The following is a 14,627-nucleotide window of genomic DNA, read 5'->3' as shown; positions in this document are numbered from 1 at the left end:
CCTGTGACAACGCGGATCCCCAAACAAAAAAAGCGTCATCCCCAGCCTCTCGATTTCCGCCAACCACCGCATTTTCCAGGGCGAGAAGGGCTTGCCAGAGTCCAGCTGCTGTCTCTTCTAAGTTACTGATTCTTTCTTCTTTCCTTGCGGTGTTGAGAAGTTGCAAATGAATAAATACTGATCAGAGTATACTCGACGAAGAATAGTGGTTCGATCGATCCGGTCCACATTCCAGTTTGTTATCTCGAGGGAATCCACGGTTTGAAAGACGGGCGGACGACGGCTTTTTGGAAACGTTCTTGCTACCATTATAAGGTGAGAACAATCCCATCTTTCAACTGATGAATGTAACAATAGTTTACTGATACCATCTGCAGAGTTCCGTCTTGAGCTGCGTGCTCTTGACAGCTCGATCTATCTACCGACCATGCCTCCAGTCGTCCAGTCAGTGGGGGACTTCCCCGGCATTCCAGGACGATCCATTCTTGATCTTATCACCAACACAACCTCATCCGCGTCACCGTCATCAACGCCATCGTCATCATCACTACCGGATCAAAATCTCAACCTCGACGCCCGTGATGTCTCATCGACAATCGACGATGGAAAGACCCTCGCGGCCCGCTCCGACTCGACATCAACCTCGAAGCCAATATCCGGCCAAGGCACCGTGGCTCCCAACAGTATCCACATGCAGGGTCTACTAGCCCTATTCGCAATCATCGGAGCCGCCTTCGTTCTCGCCATCATTTGGTTTTTCTTCTGGGCCAAGAACGGCGGGTTCATCTGGCGGAAGGGCGATTGGGAAGACTACAAGTCTACCGTTTTACGACGGAAGGGTCCCAATGGTGAGACGTTGAGTAATGCTACGAAGAGCACGAAGCTGGGTGGTGGGAGTATCGTGCATAATGGATACAGTGATGATGCGTACACGTACACGGAGAGTGGACTGGGATATACCGATACTGCGACGACGATTACGGAGAAGGGCGAGCCGAAGAAGAAGCGCAGACTCAAGGAGCGGTTTATGCGTCGACGCCGGGACGACGATGACGACGTTATCCAAGAGGAAAGAGAAAGGGAAGACGAGGACGTGCTCGCGTATCGCCAGGAGAAAGCCGCTCGGGTGGGCGGCATGAACCGCGAAGCAGAGGGAACCTACCACGGCAGCGACTACGACACCTCCAACCCACCGAGCTACTTCAACCAGAGCGAGATGAGCGAAGCTCGCGACTACGCCTACCACAAACCGCCCCGACAGAGCAGACAGAGTCGCGATTTCTCCTTCACGCCCGGAACCGAGGACGTCCTCAGCCAGACGACGGGAGACCGTGAAACCGCCCGCGCATCCTCGACTCGACGCCACAACCGTCGTCGTGAGCGCCGTCGTAACCCGCCTCCTCCGTCTACGTCGTCTCGTCAAAGCAGCCCCCGCAAGCGTGAGAGACGCTCCGTGCATGGTCACTACACTGAGCCTTTGGACTTTTCCTCCGCCGGAACGAGATCCGAGTACCAGTACTCCAATGTCGAGACGGATGATGGATCGGGGACGAAGAGCTACCACCACCCCCTCGGCAAAGGATACCGACGTGACGGAGGACGGAGTCGACGAAGAGATAGTTTGAGTGACAGTGATGGTGAGGGGACTCGGTATTCATGAGTTTGATACCTCACTCACGCTCACTGATCATCTTTCTGATACGCTGCTGGAACGAATGGACGTTTGTTTTAGTCTTTTGTTGTGCTTTTTTGAATTTGAATTTGTAAATAATGATGCTTACTTCACATGAACTACGGAACAAGAATGATGGATATGCAAACGGAATTTTTTTATGGGAAATGGCACGAATCGCTGGGAATGGAGTCTACTTATGGTTATCAATGATTGATGTGATAATGCGATTTTATCGATTTGAATGTATGTACAGATTACTTAGATAAGATATAAACTTGAATTTACTTGATCGATTTATAGAATTTCTTGAAATAAGTTCAATATCAAACTATGTAGTTCTAGAGCTAACAAGAGGAAATGAATAACAAGGAATTGAAAACACGGAATGGTATGTTGCGCCTTCTGGTTCTGTTTCTGTCAAACTTGTGAGATGGAAAAAGGTGAGAAAATGAAAAAAGAAATTCCAGGCGCCAGGCTCAATTCTATGCCATGCTTTATGATGCATATAAAAATGAAAACATGAAAATCCCAGGAGCGGAATGCAATATAGACTCAAGTACCAAATGAATGTAAGAGAGAATGGGATGAGGGTCAAATGAAATGTGGTAAATGAAAGAGAATCAAGTCACAGATAGAGAACGATGATAGATTGGATTGGTTCGATATGGTTGATCAGGATATGGGACTGAGTTGCTTCTCCGAAATATGGAATAGTCCATTGTTTGTCTATCAGGATCTCCGTCAAGCTCTATAAGTGGATCGAGAATGTCTTGATCTTCTGTATAGTATTCGAGTTGTGAAGAGGTTCGTGGTGACAATATAGCAGTGTCGTCTGTATACCACACTGTAAGTGCCAACCGGCTAATGCTCATTTCATCGCAGCCCTCTTCCCACAGCATCTGCAGTTCTGGAAGAGACTTCAATCGTCTGATTTCGATAGCCGAGTGACGCAGTTGGTGTAGGATCCATTTGTTGATGAACGCAGTTCGGCTGAACGGTGCAGAAGTCTCCGGCTCAAAGAATGGTGATCTATCCTCGAGTGCTGATGTCTTGAGTGGATCCTCTGCCTCCCTAACAAGGCAATCCAGACTTAGCTCATGGATGATATCAACGCCTCCTGTGTATTCATCCGTCAGAACGCCTTGTTCCTCGCAGATGGCTCGTAGCCGACCAACGTCGAGGAGAACATCGTTCATTTCTTTCCGCATCTGGTTTCTTTTTTCAGAGTAGGTGCGCAGGAACTCTTGCGACTCATCGTCCATGGATATGCCGAGATGTTGCCGTTGGGTCTTTTTATCACTAATAGCAAGCCATGATGAGTCAAGACCAGAAAGTTGCTCTTGAAGAAGGCGCACGTCTCCCACCCGAGACAGATATTCCACTACACTTGGAGGTAGGTTTTGCTCCATACTATCAATGGATGATGTGTCATCCAGGTCTCCATTCTCCATTTCTAGGTTTTCTTTCAGCACGGGATGTGAGGAGCCTCTGTTAAGGATATCGGAGAGTCTTCTCATCGATTTGAGGAGTGCGTACTCCTGCTGCACCAGGTCATCTTCTGCCTCTTGGAAATTACGTTCCAGGCCCAAAGATGTCTCCGCGGCTAACTCAAGGTGTTCAAATTCCTGGAGAAGTGGCTTGATATTTTGCGCCCCATCTTGTAGAAAGAGCATCCTAAGCCTCTTCATCAGAGCGGCTCTGAGCTGTCCTTCTTCGTCCCTCTTGTATCTTAAAATCAACCGCAGTTCTTGTACCCGCGATCTTGCTGCAGCAATATCATCATTCTGTTCAACCAATATATCGATTGTCTCTTTGAGATTAGTCGATGGTTTGGCACTAGAAGCCCTGTTGATTTGATCCACGGGGTACTCTGGATGTAAAAAGAGCGGCCTTTGTCGATCATCGGCGTTCCCTGCTGTATTTGGAATAAAAGGTAGAGCCTCGTCGATTTCAAGCTCGCTGTGGGATACAGGAGAAGGCAAGGTTCCTGGCAAGCTACCACGATACTGTGTGAGAAGATCCTCATCCTCATATAATTCAAAACTAGATGAGTCCTTGAAAGGGACTGGAGATGAACGTTGAATCGTTGATTCCAAATCCTGCAGGTTTCCAGGAAAGTCAAATGGAGTGTAATGAATAGAAGCTGTTGCGTTGTAAGAATCTAGCCCCACCATACTATACGCTCGATTGATATCGCTTCCCCTTTCCTAAAGGTTGGCGCCAGTAAGTATCAACAGTATCGAGTCGGCACACGCGACTTACCCTTTCGCGGTTTCCGTCCCTCAAGCATCCTGGCCAGGAAACCAAGGACGCCATATTAAAGAATGAAGGTAAAAGTTTGCAAGCTTTACATTTCCCAGAGGTGTGCGATCCTAAACAGCGGTAAGGACGGTGTAAGTCGGCCCCGACTCATGCATTGTTCATGCATCAGGACCCCACGGAACGCCTGGAGGCTTCAGAACTTGACAGTCTGTTGGGAGACATTTCCTCGGAGTGGGCCGTGTATCGGGTTTTTCTTTTTTTCCCCTAAAGCCTCCCTTAAAGCCTGATAAGAATATGTACGTGTCAATACACTTCGTTATTATAGGTGGAAAAGAAAGAAAGCCCGTGTGTAACGTACCAACGATGAGCAATTAACCGCTAGCTCGGGCATGTTTACCCTTTTTTTTCGACCTGATCCGATGCCATATGAAAGATTCCTCCTTCAGCTGTGCAACGGTGTGCCGTCCCTTCTGTTCCGGCCAGAATGGTGGTCTGTCACTGGCCAGTATGTCAAGCGTTCCCAGTCAAACAACCACGCCGTCGTATCGGGATCCAACAACTTCCAAGCGTAGCACCGACTAAACTGCTAGGCCATACAGTAGCGCCCGCAATCCCGCGATTTCGTGGGGGACGATGATGTCGTCTCGTGAACCAGACCAATGATGACCCCTGTAAGCACAACCAACCCGTTGCTGACCGGGAGACCCGTATGGAGCACCATCATTCTTTCTTTTGCTTAACCTGCGGGTTGCTCGATGGACTGTCATGTGCGGTTCGCACCTGCGAGTCATCGTTCGACAACACAGATGGCTCCAGCCCTACTACAGCAATCTCCGACATGCTACCGCCAGACTGGTTTTCCACGATGGGGAAACGGATTCAAAGAGCCGCATTATGTGTTATTTGAAGCCGGGTGTCTGGGTAGTAATCCATGACAGTAGTTCCCATTATCGCAGGCCTTAAACCTTACAGTTGTTCAAGGTGTTTTCGTATCGGTTGAACAACGCACGCCCTCCTCTCTTCGTTCCTCAGCTTGTCTCTTTGACGCAATGCTATAGCGATGACCTCCAGTCAGAATCAGTGGCAGTATCTCAATAGAAATATTCAGCCTGGTATGAGAAAAGTCCTGTCAGGGTTGACTGCATCAAAGGTATTGCTTCTAACACACGTACTGTCAACCAGTAGTTTTGAATAACGATATGAGGAGACATCTTGGTGGATCGGGGAATGCCTCACATGGTGCAGGTGGAAGGGATCCAACGGGGTACGGCAGGAACTCTGGCTGTCTTTTCTGGTGCTGTCGTGCTAACCCGAAAAAGCTTCCCCAACCACCCTTCTTGGAACTCTGCCCAACTGCCACCAACACCTCAGCCCTTTGCGGGACAGAGCGGTTACTCTGTCTACGCCCAAGGACCACAGGTCGATCCCCGAGCTTTATCTCATCTTTATCCTCCGTCCTACCCGCAAAGTACTCCAAGGACTATCAAAGAGTAAGTCATCTAGGTCCACATAGTGCAGGGATTTAGATTTTGATCATGAGACAATATCAGCCCAGAATTCAGCTCTGCCTCAGAGCCGAGTCAGCCTACTCAAATCATATCCGGTGGATATATACCTGGGTATTCATCCCATGGTGGACAACGATCATTGGGCATCGAAAGCGACAGCCTCAGTGGTATAGGCTCCGGATTTGGAATCAATGGAGACACCGCATTGCATTACAAGACACAGGAACCTAGTGCAGCTCACGCACCAAGTTATGAATCACGTCGTCGCTCGCATCCGGTAAGTCACAATGTATGACTGGAAAGAAAGTGATATCTAACTGCCACCTAGGATTCTCATCCTGTTCCCGCATACCGTATCGAGGGACAGAATGACGAGATAGAAGATACCCTTGATCGTCGTCTGTATTAGCCCGGTTCCATTTATGTTAGTTGATGTTCTGACGTTTATTAGGCTACCGAATCCAACAGAATAGTTTCTTCAAAGTCGGCAGGGTATGACCCGTCATGAAAATTGCGTTGAAAATTGCGTGGAGTCTTGAGTCTGACGCATTCATCAGGTTTTCTCACTTCTCTGGCATGAAAATGTTGGGCGAAATGGCACTCTGTTAACCCAGAGAAATATCCCAGTATCGATTGGGAGATATAACGAGAAGATATATAGTAGCATTCGGCGCATGGTGGTTGTGAAACAACAAGATAAATGTTCATGGTGCATGTAAGTAGGACTGGGCATTTTGATGCACCAAATACTTGCTAGGTAGTACTAACCATGTTATCCTAGCCCTGTGAGCACTTACTCTGGACAAGGCTTATCCAAGCCAGGTGTAGATGTATCAAAACACGCCATCATTTACATGCAAGGCTATAAACCGATAACTAGCTCCGATGAGCCTCTAATACCCAAGAGGCCTCTGGAGGTTCAACCAGCCTCGCCCGATCAGAAATTAGAGCCCATGTCACGCTTGAATTTCGGCAAGGTTTATACCGTCGAGCATAATGTCAAAGTTCTTCACGTTGGAAAGATTGCCCCAGCATCAATGGATGATTTTAGGGCTTATGTTAAAAAAGAGTTCGACTTCGGTCACTGAGAACTGTCCAGAAAGGACTCAATCTTGGATATGGCCATTCTTTCGAACTTGCAGCCCCATCAGAGTCGACTCTTAGCCGAGGCTATTGTCTTTGCTACTCGAACATCATACGTGACTTTCAGGTAGAAACTGGATTTCTGCCATTTACGGAACATATCTCCCACCTGCATCTTATCCGGATGATGGGTCGGTAGACTTTCTTTTCATTTCTGCTTCGAATACGCATCCATCTATCACGATTTATGATTGATTTTTGGGTTAGCAGCTGTTGGATTTTCGACGAATGGGTTCGCTGGATGACCTGAGATCATGTTTTCAATGCATCTGAGTTACACCAGTATTGTTGATTCGCCTTTGCTGTCCCGTTCTTTTTGCAGTTTTTTTTTCTAGTTGTTCCTCTCTCGTTTCTTTGTTCAGATTTGAATATCTTTCTCGATCAGTCAGTCGTTCGTTACCTTATAACATTTGTCTGTAGTGTCGAATCAAAGCAAATTCCGATTGCATTTCGATAACTAGTTTCAGAACAATATATATATTTCGGAGATCTTTCTTTGCCTGAATCAAGTATGAGATAAACAGAAAAACGTGGGATAAAAGTGATTGCGCAGAAAATCGTTGCAGTGTTTAGATGGATGTCTCCGTCTGGTGGATAAAAGTGGAGCAAAAAAAAGAAACTGCCGCAAAAAGTCTCACCGCCCACCAGATTTTCCAAACCCTCCGCCGACGAAAACTTTCTGCTTTCATATCTCGAAGACTAGAACAGAACAATACCCAGATCTCCTCGTGTGTTTACTAAAACTGCGAGGTTCTTACAGCAACAATGAAACGGAAGCTCGATGCAAACGATGTCCCCTCGCCAGAGGCAAAGGCCGCAGATGCGAATGATGCGAACGATACGGACTTCGAAAGCCTCAATCTTGACCCGCGACTGCGCCAAGCCCTGATCAAAGAGAAATTTACAAAACCTACTCTGGTCCAAGCAAAGGGAATTCCCCTGGCGCTTGAAGGAAAGGATATTTTGGGTGAGTACCGGGATGATCATCGCAATGTAATGAAGACAGAATACTAATAAAATCAGCCCGCGCAAAGACTGGCTCCGGCAAGACTGCCGCTTATGTTCTCCCGATCATTCAAACCATCCTCCAGAAGAAATCTGTTCGTCGTCGCCTTTTCCCTCCAAGGTTACATGTATACTGACTTGCGTGCGATTAGATCGACCCTTCATTGAAGGCTACAACAGGCCTCATCCTCGTCCCAACCCGAGAGCTTGCGGAACAAGTCCAGAATGTCGTTACTACTTTCGCAGCCTTCTGCGGAAAGGATGTTCGCTCGGTGAACCTTACACAGAAAGTATCAGACGCAGTACAACGTACCATGCTCGCTGACTACCCTGACTTGATCGTGTCGACTCCCTCCCGTGTCCTCGCCAACATCGGAAACTCAGCCCTGTCCTTGGAAAATCTGGCCCACCTTGTGATCGACGAAGCGGACTTGGTACTTTCATATGGTTATGAAGATGACATTCACACATTGGCAAAGGCTGTTCCTCGTGGTGTTCAAACATTCCTCATGAGCGCTACTCTCACATCGGAAGTTGATACCTTGAAGAGCTTGTTTTGTCGGAACCCCGTTATCCTGAAGCTGGAAGACAAAGAGGACGAGGGTGCCGGTATCAGTCAATTCGTGGTCAGGTGAGAATAATTATCCAATCGGTGGTATCGTATGAGAAGCCGTGCTAACATTCGCGAATATAGATGTGCGGAAGACGAAAAATTCCTCTTGACCTACGTCATCTTCAAGCTTCAACTGATTAAAGGAAAGGTCATTATTTTCGTTGGAGATGTGGATCGGTGCTACCGAGTGAAGTTGTTCCTCGAACAGTTTGGTATCAAGAGCTGTGTTCTCAACTCCGAATTGCCCGTCAACTCCCGGATACACGTCGTGCAGGAATTCAACAAGGGAGTCTATGATATCATAATTGCTGCCGACGATCAAGAAGTCATGGGCGTTTCCAAAAAGTCCAGAAAGTCAGAGGATGCTTCCAACGAACAAGGTGAAGAGGCAAACGAAGGAATCGGTTCGAGCGAGGATGAAGACGAGGAAGAAAATGGCAAATCATCTAAGCGCCGCAAAGTATCAGGCAAGGATAAGGACTACGGAGTTTCCCGCGGTATCGACTTCCAAAACGTCGCCTGTGTTCTGAACTTCGACCTGCCCTCCAATTCTAAATCATACACCCACCGTATCGGACGTACCGGAAGAGCGGGCAAGGCCGGTATGGCACTCTCGTTTGTCGTCCCGGCTGAAGACTTTGGAAAGCACAAGCCTACTTCCTTTTCAGGATCGAAGCGCGATGAGGCCGTGCTCGGAAAGATTGTCAAGCGGCAATCCAAGCGCGGGCACGAAGTCAAGCCCTACCATTTCGAAATGAAGCAGGTCGACGCTTTCCGATACCGAATGACTGACGCCCTTCGATCTATCACACGGCTGGCAGTGCAGGAAGCCCGTGCCCGAGAAATTCGGCAGGAACTGATTAAGAGTGAGAAGCTTAAGCGCCATTTCGAAGAGAACCCCGAGGAACTGCGCCAACTCCGCCACGACGGTGAGCTTCGCTCAGCACGTATTCAACCGCATCTCAAGCATATCCCAGAATACTTGATGCCCGCCAAGGGAAGAAAGGGCATCTCGAGTGAAAAGATCGGATACGTCGGTTTCGGAAAGTCTAATGATAACAGAATCCGAAAGGCAAGAGAAAAGAACCGTGGGAAGGGTAAGCCTAGGAAGGCTGGTGGAAGAGTTGATCCTCTGAAGACATTCAACAAGGGTCGTAAATAAAATTTGACAGACGTGATTTAATGATACCAATTGGTTGTGTGTACTTAAAAAAGAATTATATGAGATAGCGTCTCTGCCTTTATCACTGCATATAGCTTCTACAAACCCTAAATGTTTAAAACTGTGGTAGGAAAACACTTATATTTGAATAATAATTTTGTATATATGGGGGTTATAATGCATATATCACAGTAAATATCGTCTGTTCAAGCCCAGCCGAGAGAACATAGATAACCAATCACCACTTTCATGGGAAGAAACTGGAGTACTCGGGTCCTAGCAATTTCTTGAGAACCCCGGGCTCCAATTCTTCAAACCCGAAGGAGAAGTGCACCCATTTGCCTCGTCCTACTCTCCTAATCTGCTGGATACGTCTCTGGACTGCTTTTGCGGAGCGGGCAAGTTCACGATATCGTTCCAACTCCTTGGAGCGCCGATATTTGATCCGTTCCACCTCAACATCCCACGGGAGATCCGGCGAGTCAGGTGGTGTTGGATCTTCCCTGCCAAAGCCTCTAGATCGGGATGGAGCATGCATTGATGATGCCAGAGATTGGGACGCGGGGACATTGGATGACGCTGGCAATGGTGAACTCGTTTGCCTCTCCGTCTCTCTCTCCTTCTGGAGTGAGCTGACTAGCTCGGTATCATCAATGTGGGGAAGCCACCCGGGCCCCAACCGAATGTATTCGATGTCTCTCCATGATGCATTCCACTCTGGGCCTGTGGAGCCAGAGGGATACGCGTGCCCGTCCGGGTCAACCCCGTCCCAGTTTAACGCAGGGATCCAGTCCCCGCAGCCTTCCAGGTCCAGCCATTTAAGACAGTACGTGGCACGTGAAAGCTTGCGTAGCACACCAGCTGCTTCGGCCCAATTGTTTTCCATTGCAGAGTAGGCATCTGTGCCGCTGTACGCAAAAGACAATGAGTGATGTGTTGGGTGCCGGATGCGAGCATTTATCGCGTTAGGGGTGACTGTTGGGACGGGCCAGTGAGCTAAGGAGAGATGAGTGAGTGTGGATAACCGTGAGAGGAGACCAATGAGGGAATTCCAGTTCACAGCAGCTGGGCTAGGATGTGCCAGAGACAGAAAACGGAGATTCTCAAAGCGAAGGCCTTGGTTGAGAGACTTGGGGATAGCCGAATATTGACTCCCAGTGGAAGGGCCCGCATCTTCCTCGTAATCATCCTCCCATGAAGACGGAACGGCCTCTTTAGACGTGCGCTGCACAGAAGCTGAACGGGATTTCTGAGATGTAATCAACTCCCTGGTGAGTTGTTTGAACGTCATCCATCGCCCTATAACACCACATAAATCTAGCCGCGAGATATCCAGGTCTGTTTCTTGATAAGAATCACTTTCATCGTCACCCATTGATGTCTTTAAGAGCGGCCCTAAGCCCTGCATGAGACCCCCGAATCGTTGATCCCTCGCATAGACGGCAATATAGCTAAGCAATAGCACCTTAATCTGGCTGGGTAACAAGGCAAGAAACTCTCCATCATATTCAATATGCCACGCCCAATGCAAACCCATCGACTTGAGCAACATATGCAACAAGCTGTGTTTCGGAGGAAACGCGATCCCAGGAAGACGCTCTAAACGGTAAATAACTCTCTCCGTATCCGCAGCCGTTAGCGCTTCCTCATCATCGTCAAGGGTATTTGCATCATTGCTTCCCAAAAGCCAGCTTTCAGGTGGAGGTGGTCCAGCAATCCTTCTGGCTCGCTGTCCCCCAACTCCGACACGGCGGACACCTGGGCGGGGGCGGGGCGGTGGTGTCTCTGGGAGCTCTAGGAGATTTCGCAACGACGGATGGACAGATCGAGGAGCGATCGGCCTGGATGAAGCCGGTGTGCCATCTTCAGATGGACGAGACACCTGAGTGCGACGCAGATGATTGATGAGGTCATTCACGGATGGCTCCGCGGTTGAGGACGAAGCCTGGGACGATCGGGAACGATCATTCTGGTAGTTTCGAGGACCCGAGGAGAGAAGGGTAGGATGAACGGTGTTTGTCGGATTCGCAAAGATAGCGTTGTGTCGCTTTTTGGGCATAGGGAACTCGACTGCAAAAGCAGAAGATGACGAGGGGTGAAGTGAAGGAAAGTTGGAGCAGACTGTGGGGGTTTTTACATTGTAGTATGGCATTTGCCGCCCCCAATAATCATAGTCACAGCAGCTAAGCAATGAGTCAAGCAGTGAGTCAGAATAAAACACACATCTCTATTTCGCAATACGGAAAGAGAGATAGTGAAGGTATTCGAATCTATAATTTTGCTTTTTGAATTGTACAAACTGTTCTATATGCGCTGACTATACATGTGCCACTAACACTATTTTACATGGTACCACCAGACTTGGCGATGAACCAAACATGTCCTACAGTTCAAATATCTCGAACCCAGGATCCATCATCCATTTTACCTTCGTGCTTGGGTCCCTCTCGGATCCATGTCTCGACGAGACCTTCTTTTGGATCTTCGTCAGGGAGACCTCTCGTCGATCGCACTTCCAGTACAAGGTCTCTGACCTTTTTGGTGACTTCTTTCCGCAGCGCAACTGCCTCTTTGCCGTTCAAAAGCTCGTCGCTCAAGACTCCCAGAGGTAGATCCCGGGTCTCCGGCGAGGCTAACTCTGCCTTTGCCTTCAGTTCTTGCCAGCGCCTTCTTGTATCTCCAAAGACAGCCTCAGTGTCTACCTTGTTTCCAAAGGTAATGCTGATGTTCTTTCCGACACGAGGAGCAAAGCGTGGAAAGCCGCGGTCCTCATGCATGACCTCATCAAATCCTTCTAGCCAGATTGGCACAACATCCGGACACTCGGTGGCTTCCAGAATAAGCCGGGCGACACCCCACTTAAAGTAGCGCATTGTCTTCTGAGGTGCTTGGTGAATCTTGCCCTCAGGGAAAATATGTAACCACGAATGAGAATTGCAGGCGTAGGCCGAGGGCGCTAGATGAGAATCCTCGCCATCGGTGGTGTAAGCTGTGGGAAGGTCGGAGAACGGATCGACACAAACGTTGTGTATACTCCAATGCTGTCGTTCGGGCTTAGCGATATGGTGATCAACAGGGAATGGCCCCTTGGATAGTAATCGGATTGCTTGGGTCACGGCGGGTTGCGCAAGACCACCGTGTGGCGAATGAGCAAGTCGGTGTGTTGGAAGGACTTGGCCCATTGCGAAGAAAAGGGCTAAAGGCCTTTGAAACCCATATTGTCAGCCAAACACTACTATCCTGCCGTTTTGAAAAGATGAAGGAATCCAAGTATACCGAGTCTGATAACAAATGTCATGGCTGCCAAACGACCATCTTCGGTTCCATGTTGGCAATCCAAAGTGGAATCGCATTGGGAGAGACCCCCACATCACAGGATCATCCATACTGCACAATTCAGCGACCAGAGTCAGCGATTTTCGGATCAAACTGATTTAGACCGCCTCAATATCGAGGCTTTTCGCACGTACGTACACGCTGGTATGGTTCGAAACTGCAGTAGTGTACCAGCTATTAGCCATTGTTCTCTTGCAGCTGCAACAGTCCCTGGAAAGGAAGAACTGGGAAAAAGGAAGAAATTGGGCATTTGGTACCTGTAAGCAAACCCCTCGTTCTCTGCGATGGATCCCGCCTCGAATCGAGCAGTTCGATGAAAGGCTCCAGGCCATTTACTTCCGAATAACTCGCTGCGGTAAAAAAGGCACGACACAAAGCACCAACTCCAAACATAGTCGTAGAAGACAATGCCCTCCAAGGGGCCGAGGGACAATCCCCCGTTGCGCCGGAATCCGCACCGCTGAACATCTTGGCTCTATAGAAAATCCATGGAAAGAACCAGAGGCCAGAGGTAAATAAGAAATTGGGAGAAGAGAAAAAGGAGACGACGATGAGAGACGAGAAACCAAGGAAGAGAAACTTGTCCCCGGATCGGCGGCGTGAAGGCAGTTGGCGTCTTCATTGGTTTTTGCGCCGCGGAGGTCGGAGGCGGGCACGGACCAGCTCGACTTCGCTATCATTTTCGCCCTGCGAGATGGCTTCATCCTTCTCGACCCTCTTCGCCATTGCACATTCTCCGTCAATCTCCCTTTGACAACCCGCGAAGATGTTCAAGCCCTCGTCGCCTCTATTCTCAGGTCTTCTCTGGTACGTGGTGGTCCCATCTTCGACACCAATTTGACCCAAATCTTTTTTCAATTCGGTCTGTTTATGGGACATCATCTAATTGCTTCATCCAACAGGAAGATCCCATGGCGCATCTCGCAACCCCAGAAGGCAAGACAACGCAAGCGTCTTCGCTCCGTTGACCGGGTGATCGACACAGTCAGTGCCGCTTTGCAGCGAAATGGACAGAGCACACACTCCGTTGAGCGGTGGTTTACCGAGATGCCTCGCGAGGAGGAAATGTTGCCCAAGGACAAGTACACAATTTTCGACAAGAAGGAGAAGAAGTATCGCAAGGGAATTCACAGTAAGCTATTCGAGATCCGTCCCTCCCTGGCACAAAAGCTGGCTTGGTTTGGAGGCTGCGGTTTCCCTAGCCAGGAATAACGCAGCCATTTTTCTTTCGCTTTTTTTCTCAATTGAATACCGCTAACACCTTGTTTCTTCTTTGCTAGAACTTCCCAAGTGGACACGAGTCAGCCAGCGAGTGAACCCCCCGGGTTTCTAAGCTACGTGATTGCGCAGGTGGTGCGAGGAGGCATTTCGATTACAACGTTGACACAAGGCACCTATTGCCGTTCCTTGGGAGTAAATATTTGAATCATATTGTACGATAAATCGCAGCTCAGATCGGTCCTACGCTCCCGCGGGCAGAAATCTTTGGGCTAGCAAAAGAACACAGGAAGGATAACTGGAGTTTTAGGCAATTGGGGAATTGCACCATTATCGCAATGGGCTCTCTCTTTTACTCGCAGTGTTTCATTATTTGGGGTTTAGAACGCATCCATAATTTGACATGTTTCAGAAGTGAACTCTACGATGTCATTATCGATCTGACTAGTATAAAGATAGGACCAGAAAAATAGCTCACGGAAATGGCAATTCAAGGGAGTGGATTTATAAACATATAGCGCTAACAATGCGATACGCAACTACCTACTCAAATCTCGAGCACTAACCCCTAATATATTGGCCACAATTCAACATGAAACCGTTTCCCCCAGAAAACGCTGGACACAGACGAGGACCGAGTTCCAGCTGCTTGATTATACTCCATGCTATATAAGCTGTATCAATTGCCAAAAGCCATGTGGTAAC

At 48.5% G+C, this 14,627-nt stretch overlaps 7 protein-coding genes across 7 annotated transcripts; 4 read left to right on the top strand and 3 right to left on the bottom strand.

Moving 5' to 3' along the window:
* The first annotated feature begins 51 nt into the window (after nt 1-51).
* On the top strand, nt 52-1,967 carry ASPWEDRAFT_72469 (uncharacterized protein). Its single transcript, XM_040839244.1, has 2 exons — nt 52-315; nt 378-1,967. Exon 2 carries the CDS (start codon nt 428-430, stop codon nt 1,658-1,660), a length of 1,233 nt encoding a protein of 410 aa, XP_040685239.1. The 5' UTR covers nt 52-315; nt 378-427; the 3' UTR covers nt 1,661-1,967.
* A 328-nt stretch (nt 1,968-2,295) lies between these two features.
* ASPWEDRAFT_176628 (uncharacterized protein) lies at nt 2,296-3,991 on the bottom strand (the record flags this gene model as incomplete). The annotated part of the gene is made up of 2 exons (XM_040831534.1): nt 2,296-3,882; nt 3,938-3,991. The coding sequence occupies 2 exons, from the start codon at nt 3,989-3,991 to the stop codon at nt 2,296-2,298; spliced, it is 1,641 nt and encodes a 546-aa protein (XP_040685238.1).
* Nucleotides 3,992-4,863: 872 nt separating this feature from the next.
* Nucleotides 4,864-6,759, top strand: ASPWEDRAFT_696581 (uncharacterized protein). The gene is made up of 8 exons (XM_040839059.1): nt 4,864-5,049; nt 5,120-5,201; nt 5,257-5,427; nt 5,488-5,722; nt 5,774-5,843; nt 5,897-5,937; nt 6,003-6,160; nt 6,227-6,759. Exons 1-8 carry the CDS (start codon nt 4,998-5,000, stop codon nt 6,531-6,533), a joined length of 1,116 nt encoding a protein of 371 aa, XP_040685237.1. The 5' UTR covers nt 4,864-4,997; the 3' UTR covers nt 6,534-6,759.
* Nucleotides 6,760-7,353: 594 nt separating this feature from the next.
* Nucleotides 7,354-9,368, top strand: dbp9 (ATP-dependent DNA/RNA helicase; the record flags this gene model as incomplete). The annotated part of the gene is made up of 4 exons (XM_040828960.1): nt 7,354-7,555; nt 7,612-7,688; nt 7,746-8,224; nt 8,288-9,368. The coding sequence occupies 4 exons, from the start codon at nt 7,354-7,356 to the stop codon at nt 9,366-9,368; spliced, it is 1,839 nt and encodes a 612-aa protein (XP_040685236.1).
* A 247-nt stretch (nt 9,369-9,615) lies between these two features.
* Nucleotides 9,616-11,427, bottom strand: ASPWEDRAFT_119587 (uncharacterized protein; the record flags this gene model as incomplete). The annotated part of the gene is made up of 1 exon (XM_040828920.1): nt 9,616-11,427. The coding sequence occupies one exon, from the start codon at nt 11,425-11,427 to the stop codon at nt 9,616-9,618; it is 1,812 nt and encodes a 603-aa protein (XP_040685235.1).
* A 204-nt stretch (nt 11,428-11,631) lies between these two features.
* On the bottom strand, nt 11,632-13,294 carry ASPWEDRAFT_45512 (tafazzin). Its single transcript, XM_040836560.1, has 4 exons — nt 12,962-13,294; nt 12,843-12,861; nt 12,645-12,755; nt 11,632-12,572 (listed from the first exon to the last, which is right to left on the bottom strand). Exons 1-4 carry the CDS (start codon nt 13,170-13,172, stop codon nt 11,759-11,761), a joined length of 1,155 nt encoding a protein of 384 aa, XP_040685234.1. The 5' UTR covers nt 13,173-13,294; the 3' UTR covers nt 11,632-11,758.
* Nucleotides 13,295-13,470: 176 nt separating this feature from the next.
* ASPWEDRAFT_54684 (mitochondrial 54S ribosomal protein mL60) lies at nt 13,471-14,037 on the top strand (the record flags this gene model as incomplete). Its single annotated transcript, XM_040838092.1, has 3 exons — nt 13,471-13,511; nt 13,607-13,836; nt 13,985-14,037. The coding sequence occupies 3 exons, from the start codon at nt 13,471-13,473 to the stop codon at nt 14,035-14,037; spliced, it is 324 nt and encodes a 107-aa protein (XP_040685233.1).
* Between the last annotated feature and the right edge of the window lie 590 nt (nt 14,038-14,627).

The sequence above is a fragment of the Aspergillus wentii genome, assembly GCF_001890725.1.
Source record: "Aspergillus wentii DTO 134E9 unplaced genomic scaffold ASPWEscaffold_8, whole genome shotgun sequence".
Lineage (NCBI taxonomy): Eukaryota > Fungi > Ascomycota > Eurotiomycetes > Eurotiales > Aspergillaceae > Aspergillus > Aspergillus wentii.
The sequence above is the reverse complement of the archived record's forward strand: the minus strand, read 5'-3'. Positions and strand labels throughout refer to the sequence as shown.